Genomic DNA, 25,839 nt, shown 5'->3' on the forward strand with positions numbered 1-25,839 from the left:
AATAACAATGAAAAGACTGGAACTCGGATCTCTACAAAACAGAAAAGCTCTGATACAGGTGGGAGCTCAGCTTCTATCTCACATAAAGATGCTTTCTTTGATTAAATGCAGAAGATGTTTAGAGCTGGCAACTGCAATGGCAGAAATATCACGTCAGATGCAGGAGATGGACCAGAGAACAGACGAGTAAGATTTGTAGCAACTGCAGCACCCCCCCCTCCCCCCCATCTCAGATCAAAAGGATCATTTTCAGGTCTCCTTGCAATGCTCAGGAACTTTGCCCTGGTCGGGGCAGGGAGAGGACCTGGATCCAGTGAGATCTCCCACCTGGATTTATTGACCTACTAGCTTCCCTTGCTACTCTGAGCTGAGCGCAGCCCCCAAAAGATTAGTGAAAAGGAATTGTCATTAATCTCATCGGAGCCGCACAGCTCCTCTTCCTAGATCGTGCCACCCACGCATGTCCTGTAAGCCGGAGCAGCGGGCCCCGTGCTACTGCACATGCAGCCTCGCACAGCCATGATTAAGGAAGAGGAGCCCCGATGTGAAAGGGGGACCCCGCTCTGCAATGGGAGGCTTAGGACAATAATATAAAGATAAAGAGACATGAGGTTCAGACTCAGGCAAGCTGGCGGTCTGGCACTTCCCAATATGAAGCCATATTACATTGCTGCACAGCTGTCCCAATTATCTTTGGTGAACACAAAAGAAGAATCCCCCTTTGGGTTAAAATAGAATCAGATCAAATCTCCCAAAATCAATAATCTGATGTTATGTGGCCTTCAAACAGATGCATTGCCAAACAGATTAATGCCCTTTGTGATCAACCTCATATATGATGTGGACACTGTATAGAAATAAATATATATGGTTCTCCAACTCCCATCTTCTTTGGAAAATAATGGACACTAGAGATGGCCTGAACGGTTCACCGGCAAACTTTGGGTGGTTTTCCCGGAAGTTCGGTTCGCCCCCATAATGCACTATTAGGGTCAACTTTGACCCTCTACATCACAGTCAGCAGGCACATTATAGCCAATCAGGCTACACGCACTCCTGGAGCCACTCCCCCCCCTTATATAAGGCAGGCAGCGTCAGGCTTTTAACTCAGTCGTGTGCCTGCAATAGTGAGAGAAGGGACAGCTGCTGGCAGACTCTCCTAGGGAAAGATTAGTTAGGCTAAAGTTAGGCTTTTTAGCTTGCTTCTGGCTGATTCTTATTGCTAAAATAGCACCCCACAACAGCTCTTTTGAGAGCTAATCCTGTTCTTGTGATCAATTTTTTTTTCTGTGTGTCCCACTGACACTTGTGTTGCATAGACAGCCTTGCTAATTCATACTGTGTGTGTGCCACTGCCAGGTCCAGCACATACAGTGACTACCTGTGTGACAGGTGCACATTGTAATACCCAGTACTGCATATAACTACCTTTTGTGTTTAGTGCACCCACCTCATCACTGCATATACCTAGCTGTTGTGTTCAGTGAACCCACCTCATCACTGCATATACCTAGCGGTTGTGTTCAGTGAACCCACCTCATCACTGCATATACCTAGCTGTTGGGTTCAGTGCACCCACCTCATCACTGCATATACCTACCTGTTGTGGTTAGTGAACCCACCTCATCACAGCATATACCTAGCTGTTGTGTTCAGTGAACCCACCTCATCACTGCATATACCTAGCTGTTGTGTTCAGTGAACCCACCTCATCACTGCATATACCTACCTGTTGTGTTCAGTGAACCCACCTCATCACTGCATATACCTACCTGTTGTGTTTAGTGCACCCACCTCATCACTGCATATACCTACATGTTGTGTTCAGTGAACCCACCTCATCACAGCATATACCTAGCTGTTGTGTTCAGTGAACCCACCTCATCACTGCATATACCTACCTGTTGTGTTCAGTGAACCCACCTCATCACTGCATATACCTACCTGTTGTGTTAAGTGCACCCACCTCATCACTGCATATACCTACATGTTGTGTTCAGTGAACCCACCTCATCACTGCATATACCTACCTGTTGTGGTCAGTGAACCCACCTCATCACTGCATATACCTAGCTGTTGTGTTCAATGAACCCACCTCATCACTGCATATACCTACCTGTTGTTTTCAGTGAACCCACCTCATCACTGCAAAATGAATGAGGCATAGAGCCCGGATGGCTACTGCCCGCCCAAAGACTAAGTCAGTCCCCACACACAGCATCTCTGCCTGCACGCCGTGTGACTGGCTGCCCGCCCCAAGACTAAGTTGCTCCCCACACAGCACCTCTGCCTGCAGGCCGATTGACTGCCTTCTCCACCACCACCAACAGGGTCCAGGACTCCAGGCGGATTCCTGAATTTTTTAGGCCGCTGCTAGCAGCGGCTGCTATAATAATTTTTCTGGTGCGTGTACATGCCTGCCTAATTTTTCTGGCTGCACTGCAAGCGGCTGCAACAACAAAACAAAAGGCATGTACATGTGCCCATCCCCCATCGTGATCATTACCTTGCTGCGGTGAAGGGGCTTGCGTATCACAATGAAGCAATGACCACCGGCTATATGAGTGTATCGGGGGTTGGCACACCAAAGGTAATAAGGTCGTTGCTTTATTGTGAACAGACCAAATTTGATCAGCTGGACAGTCACTGTTGTTCTATCATTGAGCTACCACAACCCGGCGACCATATGGGCTTGAAAACCGACACGGCCTACACTCTGGCCATGGTGCACACCAGTCCACCACGGTCGTCACAACGCAAACAGCTGTTTGTGGTGTGTTACACAGTGAGTTTGGTGTGTCAGTGTGAAGCAGTACTCTAATTACACTCCCTGATTGATGTATACACATGCAAGATGTTTTAAAGCACTTTAGGCCTGCAATTTAGCATTCAATGTGATTTCTGCCCTTAAAATGCTGCTTTGCATCAAATCCAGATTTTCCCCGGGACTTTTGGCGTGTACCCCACTTTGCCATGCCCCCCTCCAGGTGTTAGACCCCTTGAAACATCTTTTCCATCACTTTTGAGGCCAGCATAATTTTTTCTAGTTTTCAAAGTTCGCCTCCCCTACTTCCCTAAGTCTATTGCAGTTCACGAAAGTTTGCGCGAACCGAACTTTCGCGGTAAGTTCGCGAACCTAAAATCGGAGGTTCGGGCCATCTCTAATGGATACCACAGGATCTGAAATTTGCTCTTTAGATGGATCATCAAAATGGTGGAGAGAGAATAATCTATCCTATATAATAAAACCCATGTCCCTGCGTCCTCCTGTGTCCCTGCGTCCTCCTGTGTCCCTGCGTCCTCCTGTGTTTTGGCCAGCGCACGTGTGGTACATGGGCAGAGTTGGGACAGCACAGGAGGATGGGTGCTGGGCGCCGTGGTCCTGGCCAGTTTATCTTCACAGAAATATAGGCATGTAGAAAGCGCGAGTGGAGATAACTGTATGCTGCAGGAAGAGAGCATCTCTTCTCAGCCGGTCCTGAGCACAGGGAGGGGAGGGGCCCGGCACAGAAGGTCACGTGTTTATGTCCAGGTGGCTGGAGGAGCACGTGGGCAGAATATCCTCTACAGGATGATTGGCAGGGTGCTGCAGTGCCGTCACAGGTCAGTAACCTATACAGCATATATGGCAGCTGTCCACCCCAGTCTTCCTCTCCCTCACTCCCTATTCTCAGCACTCTCATCAGTAACCTGTGCTGTGCCTGTGAGGCAAAGTATTACCTTCAACTCTCCTGAACATTATTAATAATCCCACAGTATTCTACAGAGTACATATTCATGTCACTACCTGTTCCCCAGAGAAGCACAAAATCTTACCCATCCCCCTGTCCCTGCGTCCTCCTGTGATATTTCCCACACTCAGCACGATCAGGGCATCTCACCAGTATGAGAACTTCCATGTATAATAAGGCTTGATTTACTACTAAAAATATTTCCCACACACAGCTTCTCATCAGTGTGAGTTCTCTCATGTCTGACAAGATGTGTTTCATGCCCAAAACATTTCCCACACTCAGCACATGAATAGGGCTTCTCATCAGTGTGACATCTCATGTCTGGCAAGGTCTCTTTTGTATCCAAAACATTTCCCACACTCAGCACATGAATAGGGCTTCTCACCAGTGTGAGTTCTCTCATGTGCGACAAGATTTCTTTTATGCCCAAAACATTTCCCACACTCAGCACATGAATAGGGCTTCTCACCAGTGTGACATCTCTCATGTGCGACAAGATTTATTTTATGCCCAAAACATTTCCCACACTCAGCACATGAATAGGGCTTCTCACCAGTGTGAGATCTCTCATGTGTGACAAGATTTCTTTTATGACCAAAACATCTCCCACACTCAGCACATGAATAGGGCTTCTCACCAGTGTGAGATCTCTCATGTGTGACAAGATTTCTTTTATGACCAAAACATCTCCCACACTCAGCACATGAATAGGGCTTACCACCCGTGTGAGTTCTCTCATGTCTGGAAAGGTCTCCTTTGTATCGAAAACATTTCCCACACTCAGCACATGTATAGGGCTTCTCACCAGTGTGACATCTCTCATGTCTAACAAGGGTTCTTTTAAACTCAAAACATTTCCCACACTCAGCACATGAATATGGGGTTTCACCAGTATGAGTTCGCTCATGTCTGACAAGCAGTGATTTCCACCAAAACCTTTTCCCACACTCAGCACATGAATATAACTTATCACCAGTGTGAGTTTTCTCATGTCTGGCAAGGCTTCCTTTGTGTCCAAAACATTTCCCACACTCATTGCATGAATAAGGCTTCTCCCCAGTGTGAGTTCGTTTATGTATGTCAAGACTTATTTTACGCCCAAAACATTTCCCACACTCAGCACATGAATAGGGCTTCTCACCAGTGTGACTTCTCTCATGTGTGACAAGATGTGATTTATGCCCAAAACATTTCCCGCACTCAGCACATGAATAGGGCTTACCACCCGTGTGAGTTCTCTCATGTCTTACAAGCTCTGATTTCCAAACAAAACATTTCCCACACCAGGAACAGGAATAAGACCCTCCAGCAGGGGGAGAGCTGTGCTGGGTATGAGGTCCCTCAGGGTTAGACAGGTGAGGGGAGTCTGAGGGAATATTTGGGGTAACCAGGATATCTGCAGGAGACTCTTGTCCAGTGACATCATCATCCGTTGTACAGTCTGTGGATACAGAGAGACGAGTCTCTGAGAGGTTCCTGATGCCGGGACTCCACCCTGCAAATAGAGAAACATCATCACTTCCTGTTAGAGAAGGGGGGAGGAGCAATTATCATTAGAGATGAAAGAATAGGGTGTGGCGGGCACCAGGGAGGGGAATACGAGCAGCTTCACGACTCACTACTGCATGTTCTCCTTTCTGCAGGTTCTCCTTTCGGCTTGAATGCAGGAAGTGCGGTAGTGTCGTGGAACGCGTCACTTACAGTATGTCATGTATGGAGGGGAATGATACGCATAGGATCCCACGGACTTCTGGGTAAGTAACCCTCCATCTCCCGCTGTTATACCTGCATCCATTACCATATAAAATCTGAGGAGCTACTCGGAAGCCCGTCACTAAGCTGGCTCTGCTGTGCAGCTTCCTTTATTTGGCAATGTGCAGACAAGTAGGCTGTGTGTTACATCATCACCTCACAGTCCATAAGAAGAGACTAAACACGTGGGGGGGTGGGGGTGGATAATGGAGGATGCTGGGAGCCTGATGACAGTGCTTCTTCTGAGGTTATACAATACAATACATATATCAATAGGGAGGGTCAGGGAGCTGCTGATAATTCCAAGTTGATGCAAAATGTATGCAGCTTGGAAATGGGCCAGATGCAGCAGCTGCATAAATTTGAATATTAGCATGCAAGTTGCACCATCTCAGAGTTATCAGCATGTCACTGCCCATCACTAGTTATCAGCCTGACAGAGAACTGCAGAAGGTTGTGCTCATTACAGGTGGCCAATCACAGGACTATGTCCAAAAGAAAGACAGGGCAGCAGTCACATGACCAGGGTGTATGAGCATGCAGAGAGTCACCCGAGTATCAGCCTCAGATCACAGTGTGCTGCGTGGCTGAACAAGAGCCAGGAAGACTGGAAACAGAGGCTGCAGCCACAGGAGCAGCATTATAATGGGACTTTTGTATCTTTTGCACGGAACCCAATAAAGCCAACTTCAAGTACAAGAGCTGTGCGGGATTGTTGTGGAGAATCACAGGACTATAACTTGCATGCAAATTTTATGTAGCTTCAAATTCAGCATTCAGAAATGTGACAAGCTGCATACACTCTGCATTACATGTGCATACAAGTCAGTTATGTGCACCTCCTGTGTGCCCACTCATTCCTTCCTCTTCACCTCCTGTGTACCCCTTCATTCCTTCCTCTGCACCTCCTGTGTGCCCCTTTCATTTCTTCCTCTGCACCTCCTGTGTGCCCCTTTCACTCCTTCCTCCGCACCTCCTGTGTGCCCCCTTCACTCCTTCCTCCGCACTTCCTGTGTACCCCCTTCATTCCTTCCTCTGAACCTCCTGTGTGCCCTCCTTCATTCCTTCCTCTGTACCTCCTGTGTGCCCCCTTCATGTCCTCCTCTGCACCTCCTGTGTACCCCTTCATTCCTTCCTCTGCACCTCCTGTGTACCCCCTTCATTCCTTCCTCTGCACCTCCTGTGTGCCCCTTCATTCCTTCCTCTGCACCTCCTGTGTGCCCCTTCATTCCTTCCTCTGCACCTCCTGTGTGCCTCCTTCATTCCTTCCTCTGTACCTCCTGTGTGCCCTCGTCATGTCTTCCTCTGCACCTCCTGTGTGCCTCCTTCATTCCTTCCTCTGCTCCTCCTGTGTGCCCCCTTCATTCCTTCCTCTGCACCTCCTGTGTGCCCCCTCCATTCCTTCCTCTGCACCTCCTGAGTGCCCCCTTCATTCCTTGCTCTGTACCTCCTGTGTGCCCCATTCATGTCTTCCTCTGCACCTCCTGAGTGCCCCCTTCATTTCTTACTCTGTTCCTCCTGTGTGCCCCTTTCATTCCTGCCCCTCTGCACCTTCTGTGTGCCCCTTTATTTCTTGCTCTGCACCTCCTGTGTGCCCTCTTCATGTCTTCCTCTGCACCTCCTGTGTGCCCCCTTCATTCCTTCCTCTGCACCTCCTGTGTGCCCCCTTCATTCCTTGCTCTATACCTCATGTGTGCCCCCTTCATGTCTTCCTCTGCACCTCCTGTGTGCCCCCTTCATTCCTTCCTCTGCTCCTCCTGTGTGCCCCCTTCATTCCTTCCTCTGCACCTCCTGTGTGCCCCCTTCATTCCTTCCTCTGCACCTCCTGTGTGCCCCCTTCATTCCTTCCTCTGCACCTCCTGTGTGCCCCCTTCATTTCTTCCTCTGCACCTCCTGTGTGCCCCCTTCATTTCTTCCTCTGCACCTCCTGTGTGCCCCCTTCATTCCTTGCTCTATACCTCATGTGTGCCCCCTTCATGTCTTCCTCTGCACCTCCTGTGTGCCCCCTTCATTCCTTCCTCTGCTCCTCCTGTGTGCCCCCTTCATTCCTTCCTCTGCACCTCCTGTGTGCCCCCTTCATTCCTTCCTCTGCACCTTCTGTGTGCCCCCTTCATTCCTTCCTCTGCACCTCCTGTGTGCCCCCTTCATTCCTTCCTCTGCACCTCCTGTGTGCCCCCTTCATTCCTTCCTCTGCACCTCCTGTGTGCCCCCTTCATTCCTTCCTCTGCACCTACTGTGTGCCCCCTTCATTCCTTTCTGTGCACCTCCTGTGTGTCCCCTTCATTTTTTACTCTGCACCTACTGTGTGCCCCCTTCATTACTTCCTCTGCACCTCCTGTGTGACCCCTGCATTCCTTCCTCTGCACATCCTGTGTGCCCCCTTCATTCCTTCCTCTGCACCTCCTATGTGCCCCCTTCATTCCTTCCTCTGCAACTCCTGTGTGCCCCCTTCATTCCTTCCTCTGCACATCCTGTGTGCCCCCTTCATTCCTTCCTCTGCACCTCCTGTGTGCCCCCTTCATTACTTCCTCCGCACCTCCTGAATGCCCCTTCATTCCTTCCTCTGCACCTCCTGTGTGCCCCCTTCATTCCTTCCTCTGTACCTCATGTGTGCCTCCTTCATTTGTTCATGTGCACCTCCTCTGTGCCCCCTTTATTCCATTGCACCTCCTGTGTGCCCCCTTCATTCCTTCCTCTGCACCTCCTGTGTGCCCCCTTCATTTCTTCCTCTGCACCTCCTGTGTGGCCCCTTCATTCCTTCCACTGCATCTCCTGTGTACCCCATTCATGTCTTCCTCCACTCCTCCTGTGTGCCCCCTTCATTCCTTTCTCTGCACCTCCTGTGTGCCCCTTCATTCCTTCCTCTAAACCTCCTGTGTGCCCCTTCATTCCTTCATCTGCACCTTCTGAGTGCCACCTTCATTCCTTCCTCTGCACCTCCTGTGTGCCACTTTCATTCCTTCCTCTGTACCTCCTGTGTGCCTCTTCATTTTTTCTCTGCACCTCCTGTGTGCCCCCTTCATTTCTTCCTCTGCACCTCCTGTGTGCCCCCTTCACTCCTTCCTCTGCACCTCCTGCGTGACCCCCTCATGTCTTCTTCTGCACCTCCTGTGTGCACCCTTCAATTCTTCCTCCGCACCTCCTGTGTGCCCCCTTCATTTCTTCCTCTGCATCTCCTGTGTACCCACTTCATGTCTTCCTCTGCACCTCCTGTGTGACCCCTTCATGTCTTCTTCTGCACCTCCTGTGTGCCCCCTTCAATTCTTCCTCCGCACCTCCTAAATGTCCCCTGCATTCCTTCCTCTGCAGCCCCTGTGTGCCCCTTCATTCCTTCCTCTGCACCTCCTGTGTGCCCCCTTCAGTCCTTCCTCTACACCTCCTGCGTGCCCCCTTTATTTCTTCCTCCACTCCTCCTGTGTGCCCCCTTCATTCCTTCCTCTGCACCTCCTGTGTGCCCCTTCATTCCTTCCTCTGAACCTCCTGTGTGCCCCTTCATCTGCACCTTCTGTGTGCCCTTTTCATTCCATCCTCTGCACCTCCTGTGTGCCCCCCCCTTCATTCCTTCCTCTGCACCTCCTGTGTGCCCCCCCATTCATTCCTTCCTCTGCACCTCCTGTGTGCCCCCTTCATTCCTTCCCCTGCACCTCCTGTGTGCCCCCTTCACTCCTTCCTCTGCATCTCCTGCGTGCCACCTTTACTCCTTCCTCTGTACCTCTTGTGCGTCCCCTTCATTGTTTCTCCGCACCTCCTGTGTGCCCCCTTCATTTCTTCCTCTGCATCTCCTGTGTACCCACTTCATGTCTTCCTCTGCACCTCCTGTGTGACACCTTCATGTCTTCTTCTGCACCTCCTGTGTGCCCCCTTCAATTCTTCCTCCGCCCCTCCTAAATGTCCCCTGCATTCCTTCCTCTGCACCTCCTGTGTGCCCCCTTCATTTCTTCCTCCACTCCTCCTGTGTGCCCCCTTCATTCCTTCCTCTGCACCTTCTGTGTGCCCCTTCATTCCTTCCTCTGAACCTCCTGTGTGCCCCTTCATTCCTTCCTCTGAACCTCCTGTGTGCCCCTTCATCTGCACCTTCTGTGTGCCCTTTTCATTCCTTCCTCTGCACCTCCTGTGTGCCCCCCCCCTTCATTCCTTCCTCTGCACCTCCTGTGTGACCCCCATTCATTCCTTCCTCTGCACCTCCTGTGTGCCCCCTTCATTCCTTCCCCTGCACCTCCTGTGTGCCCCCTTCACTCCTTCCTCTGCATCTCCTGCGTGCCACCTTTACTCCTTCCTCTGTACCTCTTGTGTGCCCCCTTTATTTCTTCCTCTGCACCTCCTGTGTGCCCCTTCATTTTTTCCTCTGCACCTCCTGTGTGACCCCTTCATTTATTCCTCTGCCCCTCCTGTGTGCCCCTCCATTTCTTCCTCTGCACCTCCTATGTGGCCCCTTCATTCCTTCCTCTGTACCTCTTGTGTGCCCCCTTTACTCCTTCCTCTGTACCTCTTGTGTGCCCTTTTTATTCCTTCCTCTGCACCTCCTGTGTGCCCCTTCATTTTTTCCTCTGCACCTCCTGTATGACCCCTTCATTTCTTCATCTGTACCTCCTGTGTGCCCCCTTCATTCCTTCCTCTGTACCTTCTGTGTGGCCCCTTCATTTTTTCCTTTGCAACTCCTGTGTGCCCCTTTCATTCCTTCCTCTATACCTCCTGTGTGCCCCCTTTATTCATTCCTCTGCACCTCCTGCGTGCCCCCGTCATTGCTTCATATGCAACTCCTGTGTGCCCCCTTCATTTCTACCTCTGCACCTCGTGTGCCCCCTTTATTCTTTCCTCTTTACCTCCTGTGCGTCCCCTTCATTTCTTCCTCTGCATCTCCTGTGTACCCCCTTCATGTCTTCCTCTGCACCTCCTGTGTGACCCCTTCATGTCTTCTTCTGCACCTCCTGTGTGCCCCCTTCATTTCTTCCTCCACTCCTCCTGTGTGCCCCCTTCATTCCTTCATCTGCACCTTCTGAGTGCCACCTTCATTCCTTCCTCTGCACCTCCTGTGTGCCCCCCCCCCCCTTCATTCCTTCCTCTGCACCTCCTGTGTGCCACTTTCATTCCTTCCTCTATACCTCATGTGTACCCCCTTCATTCGTTCCTCTGCACCACCTGCGTGCCCCCGTCATTCCTTCATATGCAACTCCTGTGTGCCCCCTTCACTCCTTCCTCTGCACCTCCTGTGTGCCCCCTTCACTCCTTCCTCTGCACCTCCTGCGTGACCCCCTCATGTCTTCTTCTGCACCTCCTGTGTGCCCCCTTCAATTCTTCCTCCGCACCTCCTAAGTGTCCCCTTCATTCCTTCCTCCGCACCTCCTGTACGTCCCCTTCATTTTTTCTCCGCACCTCCTGTGTGCCCCTTCATTCCTTCCTCTGCATCTCCTGTGTACCCCATTCATGTCTTCCTCTGCCCCTCCTGTGTGCCCCCTTCAATTCTTCCTCCACACCTCCTAAGTGTCCCCTGCATTCCTTCCTCTGCAGCTCCCGTGTGCCCTCTTCATTTCTTCTTCTGTACCTCCTGTGTTCCCCCATCATTTCTTTTTCTCCACCTCCTGTGTGCCCCCTTCATTTTTCCTCTACACTTCCTGTGTGCCTCCTTCATTTCTTCCTCCGCACCTCCTGTGTTCCTCTATCATTTATTTTTCTCCACCTCCTGTTTGCCCCCTTCATTTCTTCCTCCGCTCCTCCTGTGTGCCCCCATCAGGTCTTTCTCCTCACCTCCTGTGTGCCCCCTTCAATTCTTCCTCTGCACCTCCTGTGTGCCCCCTTCATTTCTTCTTCTGCACCTCCTGTGTGCCCCCTTCATTTCTTCTTCTGCACCTCCTGTGTGCCCCCTTCATTTCTTCTTCTGCACCTCCTGTGTGCCCCTTCATTCCTTCCTCTGCACCTCCTGTGTGCCCCCTTCATTTCTTCCTCCACTCCTACTGTGTGCCCCCTTCATTCCTTCCTCTGCACCTCCTGTGTGCCCCCTTCATTCCTTCCTCTGCACCTCCTGTGTGCCCTTCCTCATTCCTTCTTCTGCACCTCCTGTGTGCCCCCTTCATTCCTTCCTCTGCACCTCCTGTGTGCCCCCTTCATTCCTTCCTCTGCACCTCCTGTGTGCCCCCTTCATTCCTTCCTCTACACCTCCTGTGTGCCCCCTTCATTCCTTCCTCTGCACCTCCTGTGTGCCCCCTTCATTCCTTCCTCTGCACCTCCTGTGTGCCCCCTTCATTTCATCCTCTGCACCTCCTATGTGCCCCCTTCATTCCTTCCTCTGCACCTCCTTTGTGCCCCCTTCATTCCTTCCTCTGCATCTCCTGTGTGCCCCCTTCATTCCTTCCTCTGCATCTCCTGTGTGCCCCCTTCATTCCTTCCTCTGCACCTCCTGTGTGCCCCCTTCATTTCTTCCTCTGCACCTCCTGTGTGCCCCCTTCATTCTTTCCTCTGCACCTCCTGTGTGCCCCCTTCATTCCTTCCTCTGCTCTTCCTGTGTGCCCCCTTCATTCCTTCCTCTGCACCTCCTGTGTGCCCCCTTCATTCCTTCCTCTGCACCTCCTGTGTGCCCCCTTCATTCCTTCCTCTGCTTTTCCTGTGTGCCCCCTTCATTCCTTCCTCTGTGCCCCCTTCATTCCTTCCTCTGCACCTCCTGTGTGCCCCTTCACTCCTTCCTCTGCACCTCCTGTGTTCCCCCTTCACTCCTTCCTCTGCACCTCCTGTGTGCCCCCTTCATTTCTTCCTCCAGACCTCCTGTATGCCACTTCATTCCTTCCTCTGTACCTCCTGTGTGGCACCTTCATTCCTTCCTCTGCTCTTCCTGTGTGCCCCCTTCATTCCTTCCTCTGCAGCTCCTGTGTGCCGCCTTCATTCCTTCCTCTGCCCCTCCTGTGTGCCCCTTCACTCCTTCCTCTGCACCTCCTGTGTGCCCCCTTAATTTCTTCCTCCGCGCCCTCTTTATTCCTCCCTCTGCTAATCATGTGTGCCCAAATGCCTTGCCCTGCCCCCTGCCCTGTATGTACCTAAACTGAAACTCTCCCACCCAATGCCCTTATCCACCCTCTAAATACCAAAACCTCACCTAACCCTGAACCCAAATGACTGCCAGTTGTAGCTATATCCTATATTCCTATATAGAAGCCAATCGGCTCCAGCATGCATCAGGTGGTGGGACTTTGTGTCAATTTTTGCTTGCTGCAAAATTTTGGCAGTCTGCACTGGCTGATGGGCAGTAAAAGGTAGTGGGTTTAGCAGCAAATGGTGGGTGATGCTGGCTGGTGACAGTGAGTAATGAGAGTTTATATTTTTAAAGTTTACATTTCCCTGGTGGTAGTGGGTGGAATGTTTGGAAAAACATCATCATCCTCTCTGGGAGTGAGGCTGAAAGCTACCTGCAGGGGGCGCATTCCTCCCTCCCTTTCTTCACTCACAGTCAAGGAGTCCGCTCTACACTGACCACATGTGTAAGGAGGCAGGGCCTCTTCTAACTGCAGAATCATCATAACTTTCCCTCTAAATAGCTGGCCAAGTGAACCCAGTGTTCTCCCCAGGCTCTTTTACCTGGGTGCTCCACCCGGCTAGATTTGGTGACCACCCGGCTGTCATCGGCTCACCTCCTCACCTCCTCCTATGCTGTAAACAGAGTTGCCCTGCATTTTCATCTCGCCCCACCCGGCTACTTTTTCATGCCACCCGGCTGGAAAAAATTCTGGGGAGAACACTGGAACCAATCATATGGGGGGGGTTGGGAGTAAACAGCCTACAAGTGACTACACAGAGCTCACATAGCTTAATGGCTCCACATTTCATGCTCCATGCTCCGTAAGGGCAAAGAGTGGAACTTGGTGGCGCTCCAGGTGCAAGCCTGGAATGGCTGTGCCTAAAAACAACATTGACTCACCTACTCTGCCCTCTGCAAGAGTGTTCTCCACTTTAATTGTCCCCATCACATCTCCAACCTCCGCAGACTGCTGATCACTCCTCACATACGTCTCTTCTTCTTCCTTAATTGACCCCCTCATGTCACCCTCCTTCATATACTGCTGATCACTTCTCACATATGTCTCTTCTTTTTCCATTTTAATTATCCTCATCACGTCACCCTGATTCATTGACTGCTGATCATTCCACATATATGTCTCTTCTTCTTCATCTTTAATTTTCCTCATCATGTCACCCTCCTCCATAGACTTCTGATCACTCCTCACGTACGTCTTTTCCTCCTTTTTAATTGTCCTCATCATGTCACCATCCTTTGCAGACCGATCAATCCTCACATACGTCTCTTCTTCCTTCTCTTTCATTGTCCTTATCATGACAACCTCCTTTATAGACCGCCGATTACTCCTCACATACGTCTCCTCTTCTTCCTTCTTAATTGTCCCCATCATGTCACCCTTCTCTATAGACTGCTGATCACTCCTCACATATGTCTCCTCTTCTTCCTTCTTAATTGTCCTCATCATGTCACCCTCCTCAATAGACTGCTGATCACTCCTTACATATGTCTCTTCTTCTTCCTCTTTACATATCCTCATCATGACACCCTCCTCCACAGACTGATGATCACTCCTCACGTACGTCTCTTCTTCTTCCTCTTTAATTATCCTCATCATGTCACCCTCCTCCATAGACTGCTGATCACTCCTCACATACGTCTCTTCTTCTTCCTCTTTACTTGTTCTTATCATGTCACCCTCCTGCATAGACTGCTGATCACTCCTTACATATGTCTCTTCTTCTTCCTCTTTACATATCCTCATCATGTCACCCTGCTCCACAGACTGCTGATCACTCCTCACGTACGTCTCTTCTTCTTCCTCTTTAATTGTCCTCATCATGTCACCCTCCTCCATAGACTGCTGATCACTCCTCACACACGTCTCTTCTTCTTCCTCTTTACATGCTCTTATCATGTCACCCTCCTCCGTAGACAGTTGATCACTCTTCACATACTTCTCTTCTTCTTTCTCTGTAACTCCAGCATTTATACATATCAGATTTCCACCCTGAGTACAAGAAATGAGAGATAATTTAAATTGTGAACACAGATAACAGCATATGCAGAAATGAACAATGTCACACAGCTTGTGGTCACTGTGGCCTAAAAGCCCCATCTACCTGGCAATGGTGGAGGTTGGTGCGGTCTTCATGTGGACAATCTTCACAATAAAGAGGACCTGTACATCTCTCTGGTGGGTTTCTGTTACTGGATACATCTGCAGGAAACAGACACACTGACTGAATACATTGGGCCTGATTCACAAAGCGGTGCTAACAGTTAGCACCCTGGTGAAAAGCCCTTTATCACGCCTAAACACAGTTTAGGCATGATAAGTTTAGGTGTGATAAGTTTAGGTGTGATAAGTTTAGGCATGTTAAGTTTAGGTGTGATAAGTTTAGGCATGATAAGTTTAAGCACCAACTGCGTTAGCACTGCAGTGCACAGCTGATCAAACGTTTTGCGCTAGCAAAGTCTGGTGCACTTCGCATAGAGTTTAATGGCGCTGCTTTGCGTGCGGGATTTGCGCGCTATCTACACTTATCTAAACTTAGCATGCCTAAACTTATCACACCTAAACTGGCTTTTCAACAGAGTTGTGCAATGGTTATCACGCCTAAAGTCTCTAACTGGGTTAGCACCGCTTTGTGAATCGAGCCCCTTGTCTCTATGTGTGTATCAGATGATGGTGGATCTAGGTGGACATTCCTGGGAATAAAGAGGACCTGTACATCTCTCTGGTGGGTTTCTGTTACTGGATACATCTGTAGGAAACACACACACTGACTAAATACATTGTCACTATGTGTTTATCAGATGATGGGGGATCTAGGTGGACAATCTCAGGAATAAAGAGGACCTGTACATCTCTGTGGTGGGTTTCTGTTCTGTTCACCTGCCCCTACCCTATGGATATGAGTTAATTGGGCAATTTACATTCTCATGCAATTAACACTGCACAAAGTTCATGGGAACTGAGATAAAGTCAGAGGGTGGATGAACACAAGAAGTTAATGGTGAATACATTAAGTACTAACTGGGCCCCCTGTCCTCCAGGGCCCCATAGCAGCTGCTATAGTTATTGCTGCGCCCCTGACGTCCACCCCGACCTCTGCTCTGCCCAATATATAACAAGTATGTCCACCCCGACCTCTGCTCTGCCCAATATATAACAAGTATGTCCACCCCGACCTCTGCTCTGCCCAATATATAACAAGTATGTCCACCCCGACCTCTGCTCTGCCCAATATATAACAAGTATGTCCACCCCGACCTCTGCCCAATATATAACAAGTATGTCCAACCGACCTCTGCTCTGCCAAATATTTAACAAGTATGTCCACCCTGACCTCTGCTCTGCCCAATATATAACAAGTATGTCCACCCCAACCTCTGCTCTGCCCAATATATAACAAGTATGTCCACCCTGACCTCTACCCAATATATAACAAGTATGTCCAACCGACCTCTGCTCTACCCAATATTTAACAAGTATGTCCACCCTGACCTCTGCTCTGCCCAATATATAACAAGTATGTCCACCCCAACCTCTGCTCTGCCCAATATATAACAAGTATGTCCACCCTGACCTCTGGTCTGCCCAATATATAACAAGTATGCCCACCCCAACCTCTGCCCAATATATAACAAGTATGTCCACCCTGACCTCTGCTCTGCCCAATATATAACAAGTATGTCCACCCCAACCTCTGCTCTGCCCAATATTTAACAAGTATGTCCACCCCGACCTCTGCTCTGCCCAATATATAACAAGTATGCCCACCCCGACCTCTGCCCAATATATAACAAGTATGTCCACCCTGACCTCTGCCCAATATATAACAAGTATGTCCAACCGACCTCTGCTCTACCCAATATTTAACAAGTATGTCCACCCTGACCTCTGCTCTGCCCAATATATAACAAGTATGTCCACCCCGACCTCTGCTCTGCCCAATATATAACAAGTATGCCCACCCCGACCTCTGCCCAATATATAACAAGTATGCCCACCCCGACCTCTGCCCAATATATAACAAGTATGCCCACCCTGACCTCTGCTAAGCCCAATATATACCAAGTATGTCCACCCCGACCTCTGCTCTGCCCAATATATAACAAGTATGTCCACCCCGACCTCTGCTCTGCCCAATATATAACAAGTATGTCCACCCCGACCTCTGCTCTGCCCAATATATAACAAGTATGTCCACTCCGACCTCTGCTCTGCCCAATATATAACAAGTATGTCCACCCCGACCTCTGCTCTGCCTAATATATAACAAGTATGTCCACCCTGACCTCTGCTAAGCCCAATATATACCAAGTATGCCCACCCCGACCACTGCTCTGCCCAATACATAACAAGTATGTCCACCCCGACCTCTGCTCTGCCCAATATATAACAAGTATGCCCACCCAGACCTCTGCTCTGCCCAATATATAACAAGTATGCCCACCCGGACCTCTGCTCTGCCCAATATATAACAAGTATGTCCAACCGACCTCTGCTCTGCCCAATATTTAACAAGTATGTCCACCCCGACCACTGCTCTGGCCAATACATAACAAGTATGTCCACCCCGACCTCTGCTCTGCCCAATATATAACAAGTATGTCCACCCTGACCTCTGCTCTGCCCAATATATAACAAGTATGTCCACCCCGACCTCTGCTCTGCTCAATATATAACCGGTATGACCACCCCAACCTCTGCTCTGCCCAATATATAACAAGTATGTCCACCCCGACCTCTGCTCTGCCCAATATATAACAAGTATGTCCACCCCGACCTCTGCTCTGCCCAATATATAACAAGTATGTCCACCCCGACCTCTGCTCTGCCCAATATATAACAAGTATGTCCACCCCGACCTCTGCTCTGCCCAATATATAACAAGTATGCCCACCCTGACCTCTGCTGTGCCCAATATATAACAAGTATATCCACCCCGACCTCTGCTCTGCCCAGTATACAAGTATGTCCACCCAGACCTCTGCTCTGCCCCATATATAACAAGTATGTCCACCCCGACCGCCACTCTGCTCAATATATAATAGTGTTGTCCGGATCATGAACGATTCGGATCTTTGATCCGAATCTATTTTGTGAGTCGAATCATCCGAATCATCAAAATGAGTGATTCGGATCGCAAAAGGGGCGGGGCCAGAAGCGACACGCCCCCTCTCAGCGGGCTCCTGGAAGCAGAGCAGAGATGGATCGCTCTGTTGGAGGGGACTCAGGGGAGCCAGCCTTGCAGGGACAGGTAGAGGGGACATGGGTGCCACTGCCAGATATGTGTAGAGCACACATACTGGCTGAAATGTGCTGCTAATTATAGGCTGTCTCTGTTCCGTAGTTGTGCACAGTGAACACATTGGAAACTTTTGGCTCAGCTCAGCACAGCTCAGTAATTTTGCAGGCACTGTGATTGCTCCTCCTGCACTGCTCTAAACAGCTGCACTTATCTTCCGGGAATGCTTTGGGGAATGCTTTGTTACACTGTGCGACATTTCCATTCAAAGTATACAGATGAACATGTAGGTGAAATACATGTAAAGTATATGATTGCAGCATGTGGGTATTATGTGCAAACAAACATTTCTGCTCTCTGCTCGTCCCTCCTCCCTCCTCTGTCCACTCCCTGCCCTCTGTCCATCTTCTCCCCTTATCTGTGTGTCCACCCCCCTCCCCTTCTCCTGTCCTGCTAGTCATTTCACCCCCGAATGCTTCCCTTGTCAAATGATCCGAGATTCGGATCAAAGATCCGGATCTTTTCAATGATCCGATTCGAATCATCCGGATCATTGAAAAGATCCGAACTTCCCATCTCTATATTATATTATATAACAACAATCACACAATTACCTTTTCCAAGAATGTCTCCACCTCGTGTAACTTCTCTTCCTGCTGTGGTACCACTTCCTGCCCTGACATCACCTTCTATCACTTCCTGTGTGCGAGGTCGCCATCTAGCGGTGAATAGACTAACTGCAGCCTCTGTTTGTGGAATCTCCTGCACTCAGCAATCTATTGTTATTATTATTATTATTATTATTATTATTATTATTATTACTACTACTAATATTGTTGTTATCATTTTCTGTTGCTACACAACAGCCTCATCTACAGACATATCACATATAGTAAGAACAATAATAATGAATAACAAGAATACTAACAATAATATAAATCATTATTAGTCCCCAGATGGTTGCTGGATGTGTAGAGCTGCACTATGGATGTGTCGCCATAGTTACAGGAAGTGTCAGTTTCTTGCAGCCGACTGGGAGGAAGAGGCAGAATTACTGTAGAAATATTTTGGACTGGGATGTCTATTTTAATTATGATGAATGACATTATATGAAACTCTGGTAACTATTGTTAGACAGAGTATTAGTTTAACAACAATTCTCCTTTTGCCATGCTAGCAGCAGGGGTGCAGCTAAGGTTTTGGTGGCCCCAAGCAGTCCATAACTTGAGGCCCCCCTCCATGAGGTGAACAAATAGGTAGTCACACCAAAGTGGTGCGCGAAGCGCGCTGCAGCAAAAATGGGCATGGCCAAAACATGATGTGGGTGGAGCCAAATACTAGCAAAATACAGGTAGTCCCCGGTTTATTTATTTTAAGTATTTATATAGCGCCGACATATTACGCAGCACTGTACAGAGTATATTGTCTTGTCACTAACTGTCCCTCAATGGGGCTCACAATCTAGTCCCTACCATAGCCATATGTCTATATCATGTAGTGTAGTGTATTTATCATAGTCTAGGGCCAATTTAGGGGTAAGCCAACTAATTTATCTGTATGTTTTTGGGATGTGGGAGGAAACCAGAGTTCCCGGAGGAAACCCACACAGACACAGGGAGAACATACAAACTCTTGGCAGATGTTTATACTGGCTGAGACTCAAACCGGGGACCCAGCGCTGCAAGGCGAGAGCGCTAACCACTACGCCACCGTGCCACACAACATATGAGATAGGGTACAGGTGGTGCCCTCAGTATAGGTAGCAAGCTATAGGTCCCCCCTAGTATAGGTAGCCCGTAGAGTTGCCCCAAGTATAGGTTAGATAGGTAGTTGCCTCCAATATGGGTAGCCAGTATATTTGCCCCAGTATAGGTTAGATAGATAGGTGCCCCCACATAGGTTAGACAAGTAGGTGCCCCCATATAGGTTAGACAAGTAGGTGTCTGCAGTATAGGTTAGATAGGTAGGTGCCCCAGTATAGATTAGATAGGTAGATGCCCCCAGTATAGGTTAGATAGGTAAGTGCACGCAGTATCAGTTAGATAGGTAGGTACCCCTCAGTATAGGTTAGGTAAGTAGATGCCTCCAGTACGGGCTAGATAGCCTAGGTAGGTGCACACAGTATAGGTTAGATAGGTAGGTGCATGCAGTATAGGTTAGGTAGGTATGTACCTCTCAGTATAGGTTAGGTAGATGCCCCCAGTATAGGTTAGATAGGTAGGTGTCTCAAGCATAGGGCCCCCCGCCTAGTTTCAACTCACCTTTCTTGATCCCCGCACGCATCCTCTATCTTCATCCTGTCAGAACGTCCATCGCATCGGTAAGAGCTCCCCCTGTAAGTGCGATGCGGTTACGTCATCATAGAGGGTGGTGCTACCATAGCGACAGATGCCGGGGTAGGATGAAGATAGAGGCTGCATGCCCCGAGGATCGAGGAAGGTGAGTTGAAACTTCACTCTGCCCGCTCCCCCTGCCGCTGCGCTCACCCTCCTGGCTCCTGCCACTCTGCCTGACACCTGCACCACTTAAAAACAGGGGGAGCGGCCAGCAACAGAGCGAGGCCCCCTTAGTGTGAGGCCCCTAGCAGGGGCGTGGCTCACCTTGCTAGCAGACATTGCCATTAGGGATGGCAGAACATGTTTGCCGGCAAATGTGTAACGATCGGTGTAACACAGAGAGGATCTGATTACCGGTGATCTGCAGTATCACTGGGAATACAGATATATACCAGATTATAGATGATCTGCAGTATCATCGATAATCCGATATACAAGCTAACCTCTGGATAACTGAGTAGAGTAGGAGTGTTTGGTGTAACTGTAACACTTAGAGGACTAGGCCTCAGAGCAGTAAGGATTACTGCACAAATTCCTTCCGACGGCCTGGACTCTCCTAGGGGGGAGGAGTCAGGCTGAGAGTAGGAAGGGCTATCTGAGAGTGACACTCAGGAGGAAGTGTCACTACCAGGACTGGGAACCGCTTCTAACAGTAAGGTCGGTTCTCGAGGTCGGACAAGCCAGGTCGTAACACACGGACAGATAAGGTACAGATTCAGAAGGCAGAGGCGGAGTCTAAAGTACAGGCAGAGTTCGGCAACAGGGTATCAGATATATCGAGGTACAAATCAGGAGGCAGATGCAGAGTCTAAGGACGAGCCGGGGTTCGGCAACAGAGTATCAGAATGGCAAAGTACAGGATCAGAGTTCAGAAGAATAGTCAGGCAAGCAAAGGGTCATAACAGATAACCACAATCAAACTAGTACTTTAAACTATCAACAGAATCTAGCTAAGTGTAGGATTACAGCTCCAGCTGGTCCCGGCACACTTTAGGATCTGACTCAGGTCTGAGTGCTACCACGTTGTGATCGCAACGCCAGACAACCAGCAACTGAACAGCCAGCACTATATATACCCAAGAGCTGCCCAGCACCTCCCTAAGTGCTGGACCAATGAATGGTGCTGCAATTGTCAGCTGACCAGCCTGGTCAGCTGACCTACTTCTGGCTGTCATATAAACCCTGCCTCGCTGCGCGCACGCGCGTCATTCTGAACCTTGGTGGACTATCAGTCCCAGCAACACCAGTACTGTCTTGCAATGTATTCGCTGACCTGTGCGCAGGGATGGTCGCACCGCCATCAGCACCAGCAGCGGCCTCCCCGCTCTGGAACAGACTACTAGCATCAGGCCTATGCGCGCGGTTTTTCCGCGTTCCGCTAAGTCATGCGTGGAAAGAGCCGCCTCCCACTGACTTACAGCGGCGGCTCTTCCGCGTTTCTTCACAAAATGGTTCCCAATGAACGTGCACTACTAGCGTGCTGTTAAACCCCACCCTATACTTTCCCATAGAGCCATTTTTTCACCCTTCACACTGAAGTCAGGTGGGACAGGATTGCCAATCAGACACGATTACCACCAGGGCCACTCCCCCCCCCCCCTTCCCATAAAAGACACAATGCCGGCAACCATTTTCATTCTGCATCAGACAGTAGAGGGAGAGGAGCTGCTTCTGCAGATGCAGAGACAGTGAGAGATAGGCTGTATTGTAATATAGTGATGTGTCACCTCTCTGGACCTCACCCACCCTTCTACTGCCCATGTCACCTCTGCTGATCCTCACCCACCCTTCTACCGTCCATGTCACCTCTCCTGACCCTCACCTACCCTTCTACTGTCAATGTCACCTCTCCTGATCCTCCCCCACCCTTCTACTGTCCATGTCATCTCTGCTGATCCTCACCCACCCTTCTGCTGTCCATGTCACCTCTCCTGATCCTCACCCACCCTTCTGCTGTCCATGTCACGTCTCCTGACCCTCACCTACCCTTCTACTGTCCATGTCACCTTTCCACCAACCACATGACAATAGTCAATGTAGGGAGAGGAGCTGCTGCTGATACAGGGACAGTGTTAGAGAGGCTATAGTGTGATATAGTGCTGTGTAGCAGTCAGTGTAGGGGGAGGAGCTGCTGCTGCTGATACAGGGACAGTGTTAGAGAGGCTGTAGTGTATAGTGCTGTGTAGCAGTCAGTGTAGGGGGAGGAGCTGCTGCTGCTGATACAGGGACAGTGTTAGAGAGGCTGTAGTGTGATATAATGTGTAGCAGTCAGTGTAGGGGGAGGAGCTGCTGCTGCTGATACAGGAACAGTGTTAGAGAGGCCGTAGTGTTATATAGTGCTGTGTAGCAGTCAGTGTAGGGAGAGGAGCTGCTGCTGCTGATACAGGGACAGTGTTAGCGAGGCTGTATTGTGATATAGAGCTGTGTAGCAGTCAGTGTAGGGAGAGTAGCTGCAGCTGCTGATACAGGTACAGTGTTATGCTGGATACACACCATGTAAAGTATGGCAAATCGACCTAACGATCCATCGAAGCTTGAATCGGACATGTCGGAAATAATCGAATCGATGCGTATCGACGGACGCATCGAACGCGGAAACGCATGGTGTGTATTCACCATTAGAGAGGCTGTAGTGTGATATAGTGCTGTGTAGCACTCAGTGTAGGGGAGGAGCTGCTGCTGCTGCTGTTGATACAGGGACAGCGTTAGAGAGGCTGTAGTGTGATATAGTGCTGTGTAGCAGTCAGTGTAGGGGGGGGGGAGCTGCTGCTGCTGATACAGGGACAGTGTTAGAGAGGCTATAGTGTGATATAGTGCTGTGTAACAGTCAGTGTAGGGGAGGAGCTGCTGCTGCTACAGGGACAGTGTTAGAGAGGCTGTAGTGTGATATAGTGCTGTGTAGCAGTCAGTGTAGGGAGAAGCTGCTGCTGCTGATACAGGGACAGTGTTAGCGAGGCTGTATTGTGATATAGAGCTGTGTAGCAGTCAGTGTAGGGAGAGGAGCTGCTGCTGCTGATACAGGGACAGTGTTATGCTGGATACACACCATGAGTTTCCGCGTCGCACGTGGCCGTCGATACGCGTCGATTCGATTATTTCCGAACATTTCCGAACGAATTTCGATGATTTTTAGGTCGAATGCCATGTAAAGTATGGCAAATCGACCTAACGATCCATCGAAGCTTGAATCGGACATGTCGGAAATAATCGAATCGATGCGTATCGACGGACGCATCGAACGCGGAAACGCATGGTGTGTATTCACCATTAGAGAGGCTGTAGTGTGATATAGTGCTGTGTAGCACTCAGTGTAGGGGAGGAGCTGCTGCTGCTGCTGCTGATACAGGGACAGCGTTAGAGAGGCTGTAGTGTGATATAGTGCTGTGTAGCAGTCAGTGTAGGGGGGGGAGCTGCTGCTGCTGATACAGGGACAGTGTTAGAGAGGCTGTAGTGTGATATAGTGCTGTGTAGCAGTCAGTGTAGGGGGAGGAGCTGCTGCTGCTGATACAGGGACAGCGTTAGAGAGGCTGTAGTGTGATATAGTGCTGTGTAGCAGTCAGTCTAGGGGGAGGAGCTGCTGCTGCTGATACAGGAACAGTGTTAGAGAGGCTGTAGTGTGATATAGTGCTGTGTAGCAGTCAGTGTAGGGGGAGGAGCTGCTGCTGCTGATACAGGGACAGTGTTAGAGAGGCTGTAGTGTGATATAGTGCTGTGTAACAGTCAGTGTAGGGGAGGAGCTGCTGCTGATACAGGGACAGTGTTAGAGAGGCTGTAGTGTGATATAGTGCTGTGTAGCAGTCAGTGTAGGGAGAGGAGCTGCTGCTGCTGATACAGGGACAGTGTTAGAGAGGCTGTAGTGTGATATAGTGCTGTGTAGCAGTCAGTGTAGGGGGAGGAGCTGCTGCTGCTGATACAGGGACAGTGTTAGAGAGGCTGTAGTGTGATATAGTGCTGTGTAACAGTCAGTGTAGGGGAGGAGCTGCTGCTGCTACAGGGACAGTGTTAGAGAGGCTGTAGTGTGATATAGTGCTGTGTAGCAGTCAGTGTAGGGAGAGGAGCTGCTGCTGCTGATACAGGGACAGTGTTAGAGAGGTTGTAGTGTGATATAGTGCTGTGTAGCAGTCAGTGTAGGGGGAGGAGCTGCTGCTGATACAGGGACAGTGTTAGCGAGGCTGTAGTGTGATATAGTGCTGTGTAGCAGTCAGTGTAGGAGGAGGAGCTGCTGCTGCAGATACAGGGCCAGTGTTAGAGAGGCTGTAGTGTGATATAGTGCTGTGTAGCAGTCAGTGTAGGGAGGAGCTGCTGCTGCTGATACAGGGACAGTGTTAGAGAGGCTGTAGTGTGATATAGTGCTGTGTAGCAGTCAGTGTAGGGAGAGGAGCTGCTGCTGCTGATACAGGGACAGCGTTAGAGATGCTGTAGTGTGATATAGTGCTGTGTAGCAGTCAGTGTAGGGGGAGGAGCTGCTGCTGATACAGGGACAGTGCTAGAGAGGCTGTAGTGTGATATAGTGCTGTGTAGCAGTCAGTGTAGGGGAGGAGCTGCTGCTGATACAGGGACAGTGTTAGAGAGGCTGTAGTGTGATATAGTGCTGTGTAGCAGTCAGTGTAGGGGGAGGAGCTGCTGCTGATACAGGGACAGTGTTAGAGAGGCTGTAGTGTGATATAGTGCTGTGTAGCAGTCAGTGTAGGGAAAGAGCTGCTGCTGATACAGGGACAGTGTTAGAGAGGCTGTAGTGTGATATAGTGCTGTATAGCAGTCAGTGTAGGGAGAGGAGCTGCTGCTGCTGATACAGGGACAGTGTTAGAGAGGCTGTAGTGTGATATAGTGCTGTGTAGCAGTCAGTGTAGGGGGAGGAGCTGCTGCTGCAGATACAGGGCCAGTGTTAGAGAGGCTGTAGTGTGATATAGTGCTGTATAGCAGTCAGTGTAGGGAGAGGAGCTGCTGCTGCAGATACAGGGCCAGTGTTAGAGAGGCTGTAGTGTGATATAGTGCTGTGTAGCAGTCAGTGTAGGGAGGAGCTGCTGCTGCTGCTGATACAGGGACAGTGTTAGAGAGGCTGTAGTGTGATATAGTGCTGTGTAGCAGTCAGTGTAGGGAGAGGAGCTGCTGCTGCTGATACAGGGACAGCGTTAGAGATGCTGTAGTGTGATATAGTGTTGTGTAGCAGTCAGTGTAGGGGGAGGAGCTGCTGCTGATACAGGGACAGTGCTAGAGAGGCTGTAGTGTGATATAGTGCTGTGTAGCAGTCAGTGTAGGGGAGGAGCTGCTGCTGATACAGGGACAGTGTTAGAGAGGCTGTAGTGTGATATAGTGCTGTGTAGCAGTCAGTGTAGGGGGAGGAGCTGCTGCTGATACAGGGACAGTGTTAGAGAGGCTGTAGTGTGATATAGTGCTGTGTAGCAGTCAGTGTAGGGAAAGAGCTGCTGCTGATACAGGGACAGTGTTAGAGAGGCTGTAGTGTGATATAGTGCTGTATAGCAGTCAGTGTAGGGAGAGGAGCTGCTGCTGCTGATACAGGGACAGTGTTAGAGAGGCTGTAGTGTGATATAGTGCTGTGTAGCAGTCAGTGTAGGGGGAGGAGCTGCTGCTGCAGATACAGGGCCAGTGTTAGAGAGGCTGTAGTGTGATATAGTGCTGTGTAGCAGTCAGTGTAGGGAGGAGCTGCTGCTGCTGATACAGGGACAGTGTTAGAAAGGCTGTATTGTGATAGAGTGCTTTAACACCTCTCCTGAACCTTACTCACCCTTCCACTGTCC

The 25,839-nt window shown here is 49.9% G+C and overlaps 1 protein-coding gene across 1 annotated transcript in view; it reads right to left on the reverse strand.

Moving 5' to 3' along the window:
• Positions 1–204: 204 nt before the first annotated feature.
• The window catches only part of LOC137535439 (zinc finger protein 84-like), a 68,205-nt gene continuing 42,570 nt past the window's right edge, over positions 205–25,839 (reverse strand). The window contains exons 5-6 of the mRNA XM_068257271.1: positions 4,726–4,905; positions 205–4,389 (exon numbers count right to left, since the gene is read on the reverse strand). Of these exons, the coding sequence (XP_068113372.1) occupies positions 4,037–4,389; positions 4,726–4,905 (533 nt within the window). The 3' untranslated portion in view covers positions 205–4,036. The remainder of the gene's footprint in view (positions 4,390–4,725; positions 4,906–25,839) is intronic.

Source organism: Hyperolius riggenbachi, chromosome 10 (assembly GCF_040937935.1).
Source record: "Hyperolius riggenbachi isolate aHypRig1 chromosome 10, aHypRig1.pri, whole genome shotgun sequence".
Classification (NCBI taxonomy): Eukaryota; Metazoa; Chordata; class Amphibia; order Anura; family Hyperoliidae; genus Hyperolius; species Hyperolius riggenbachi.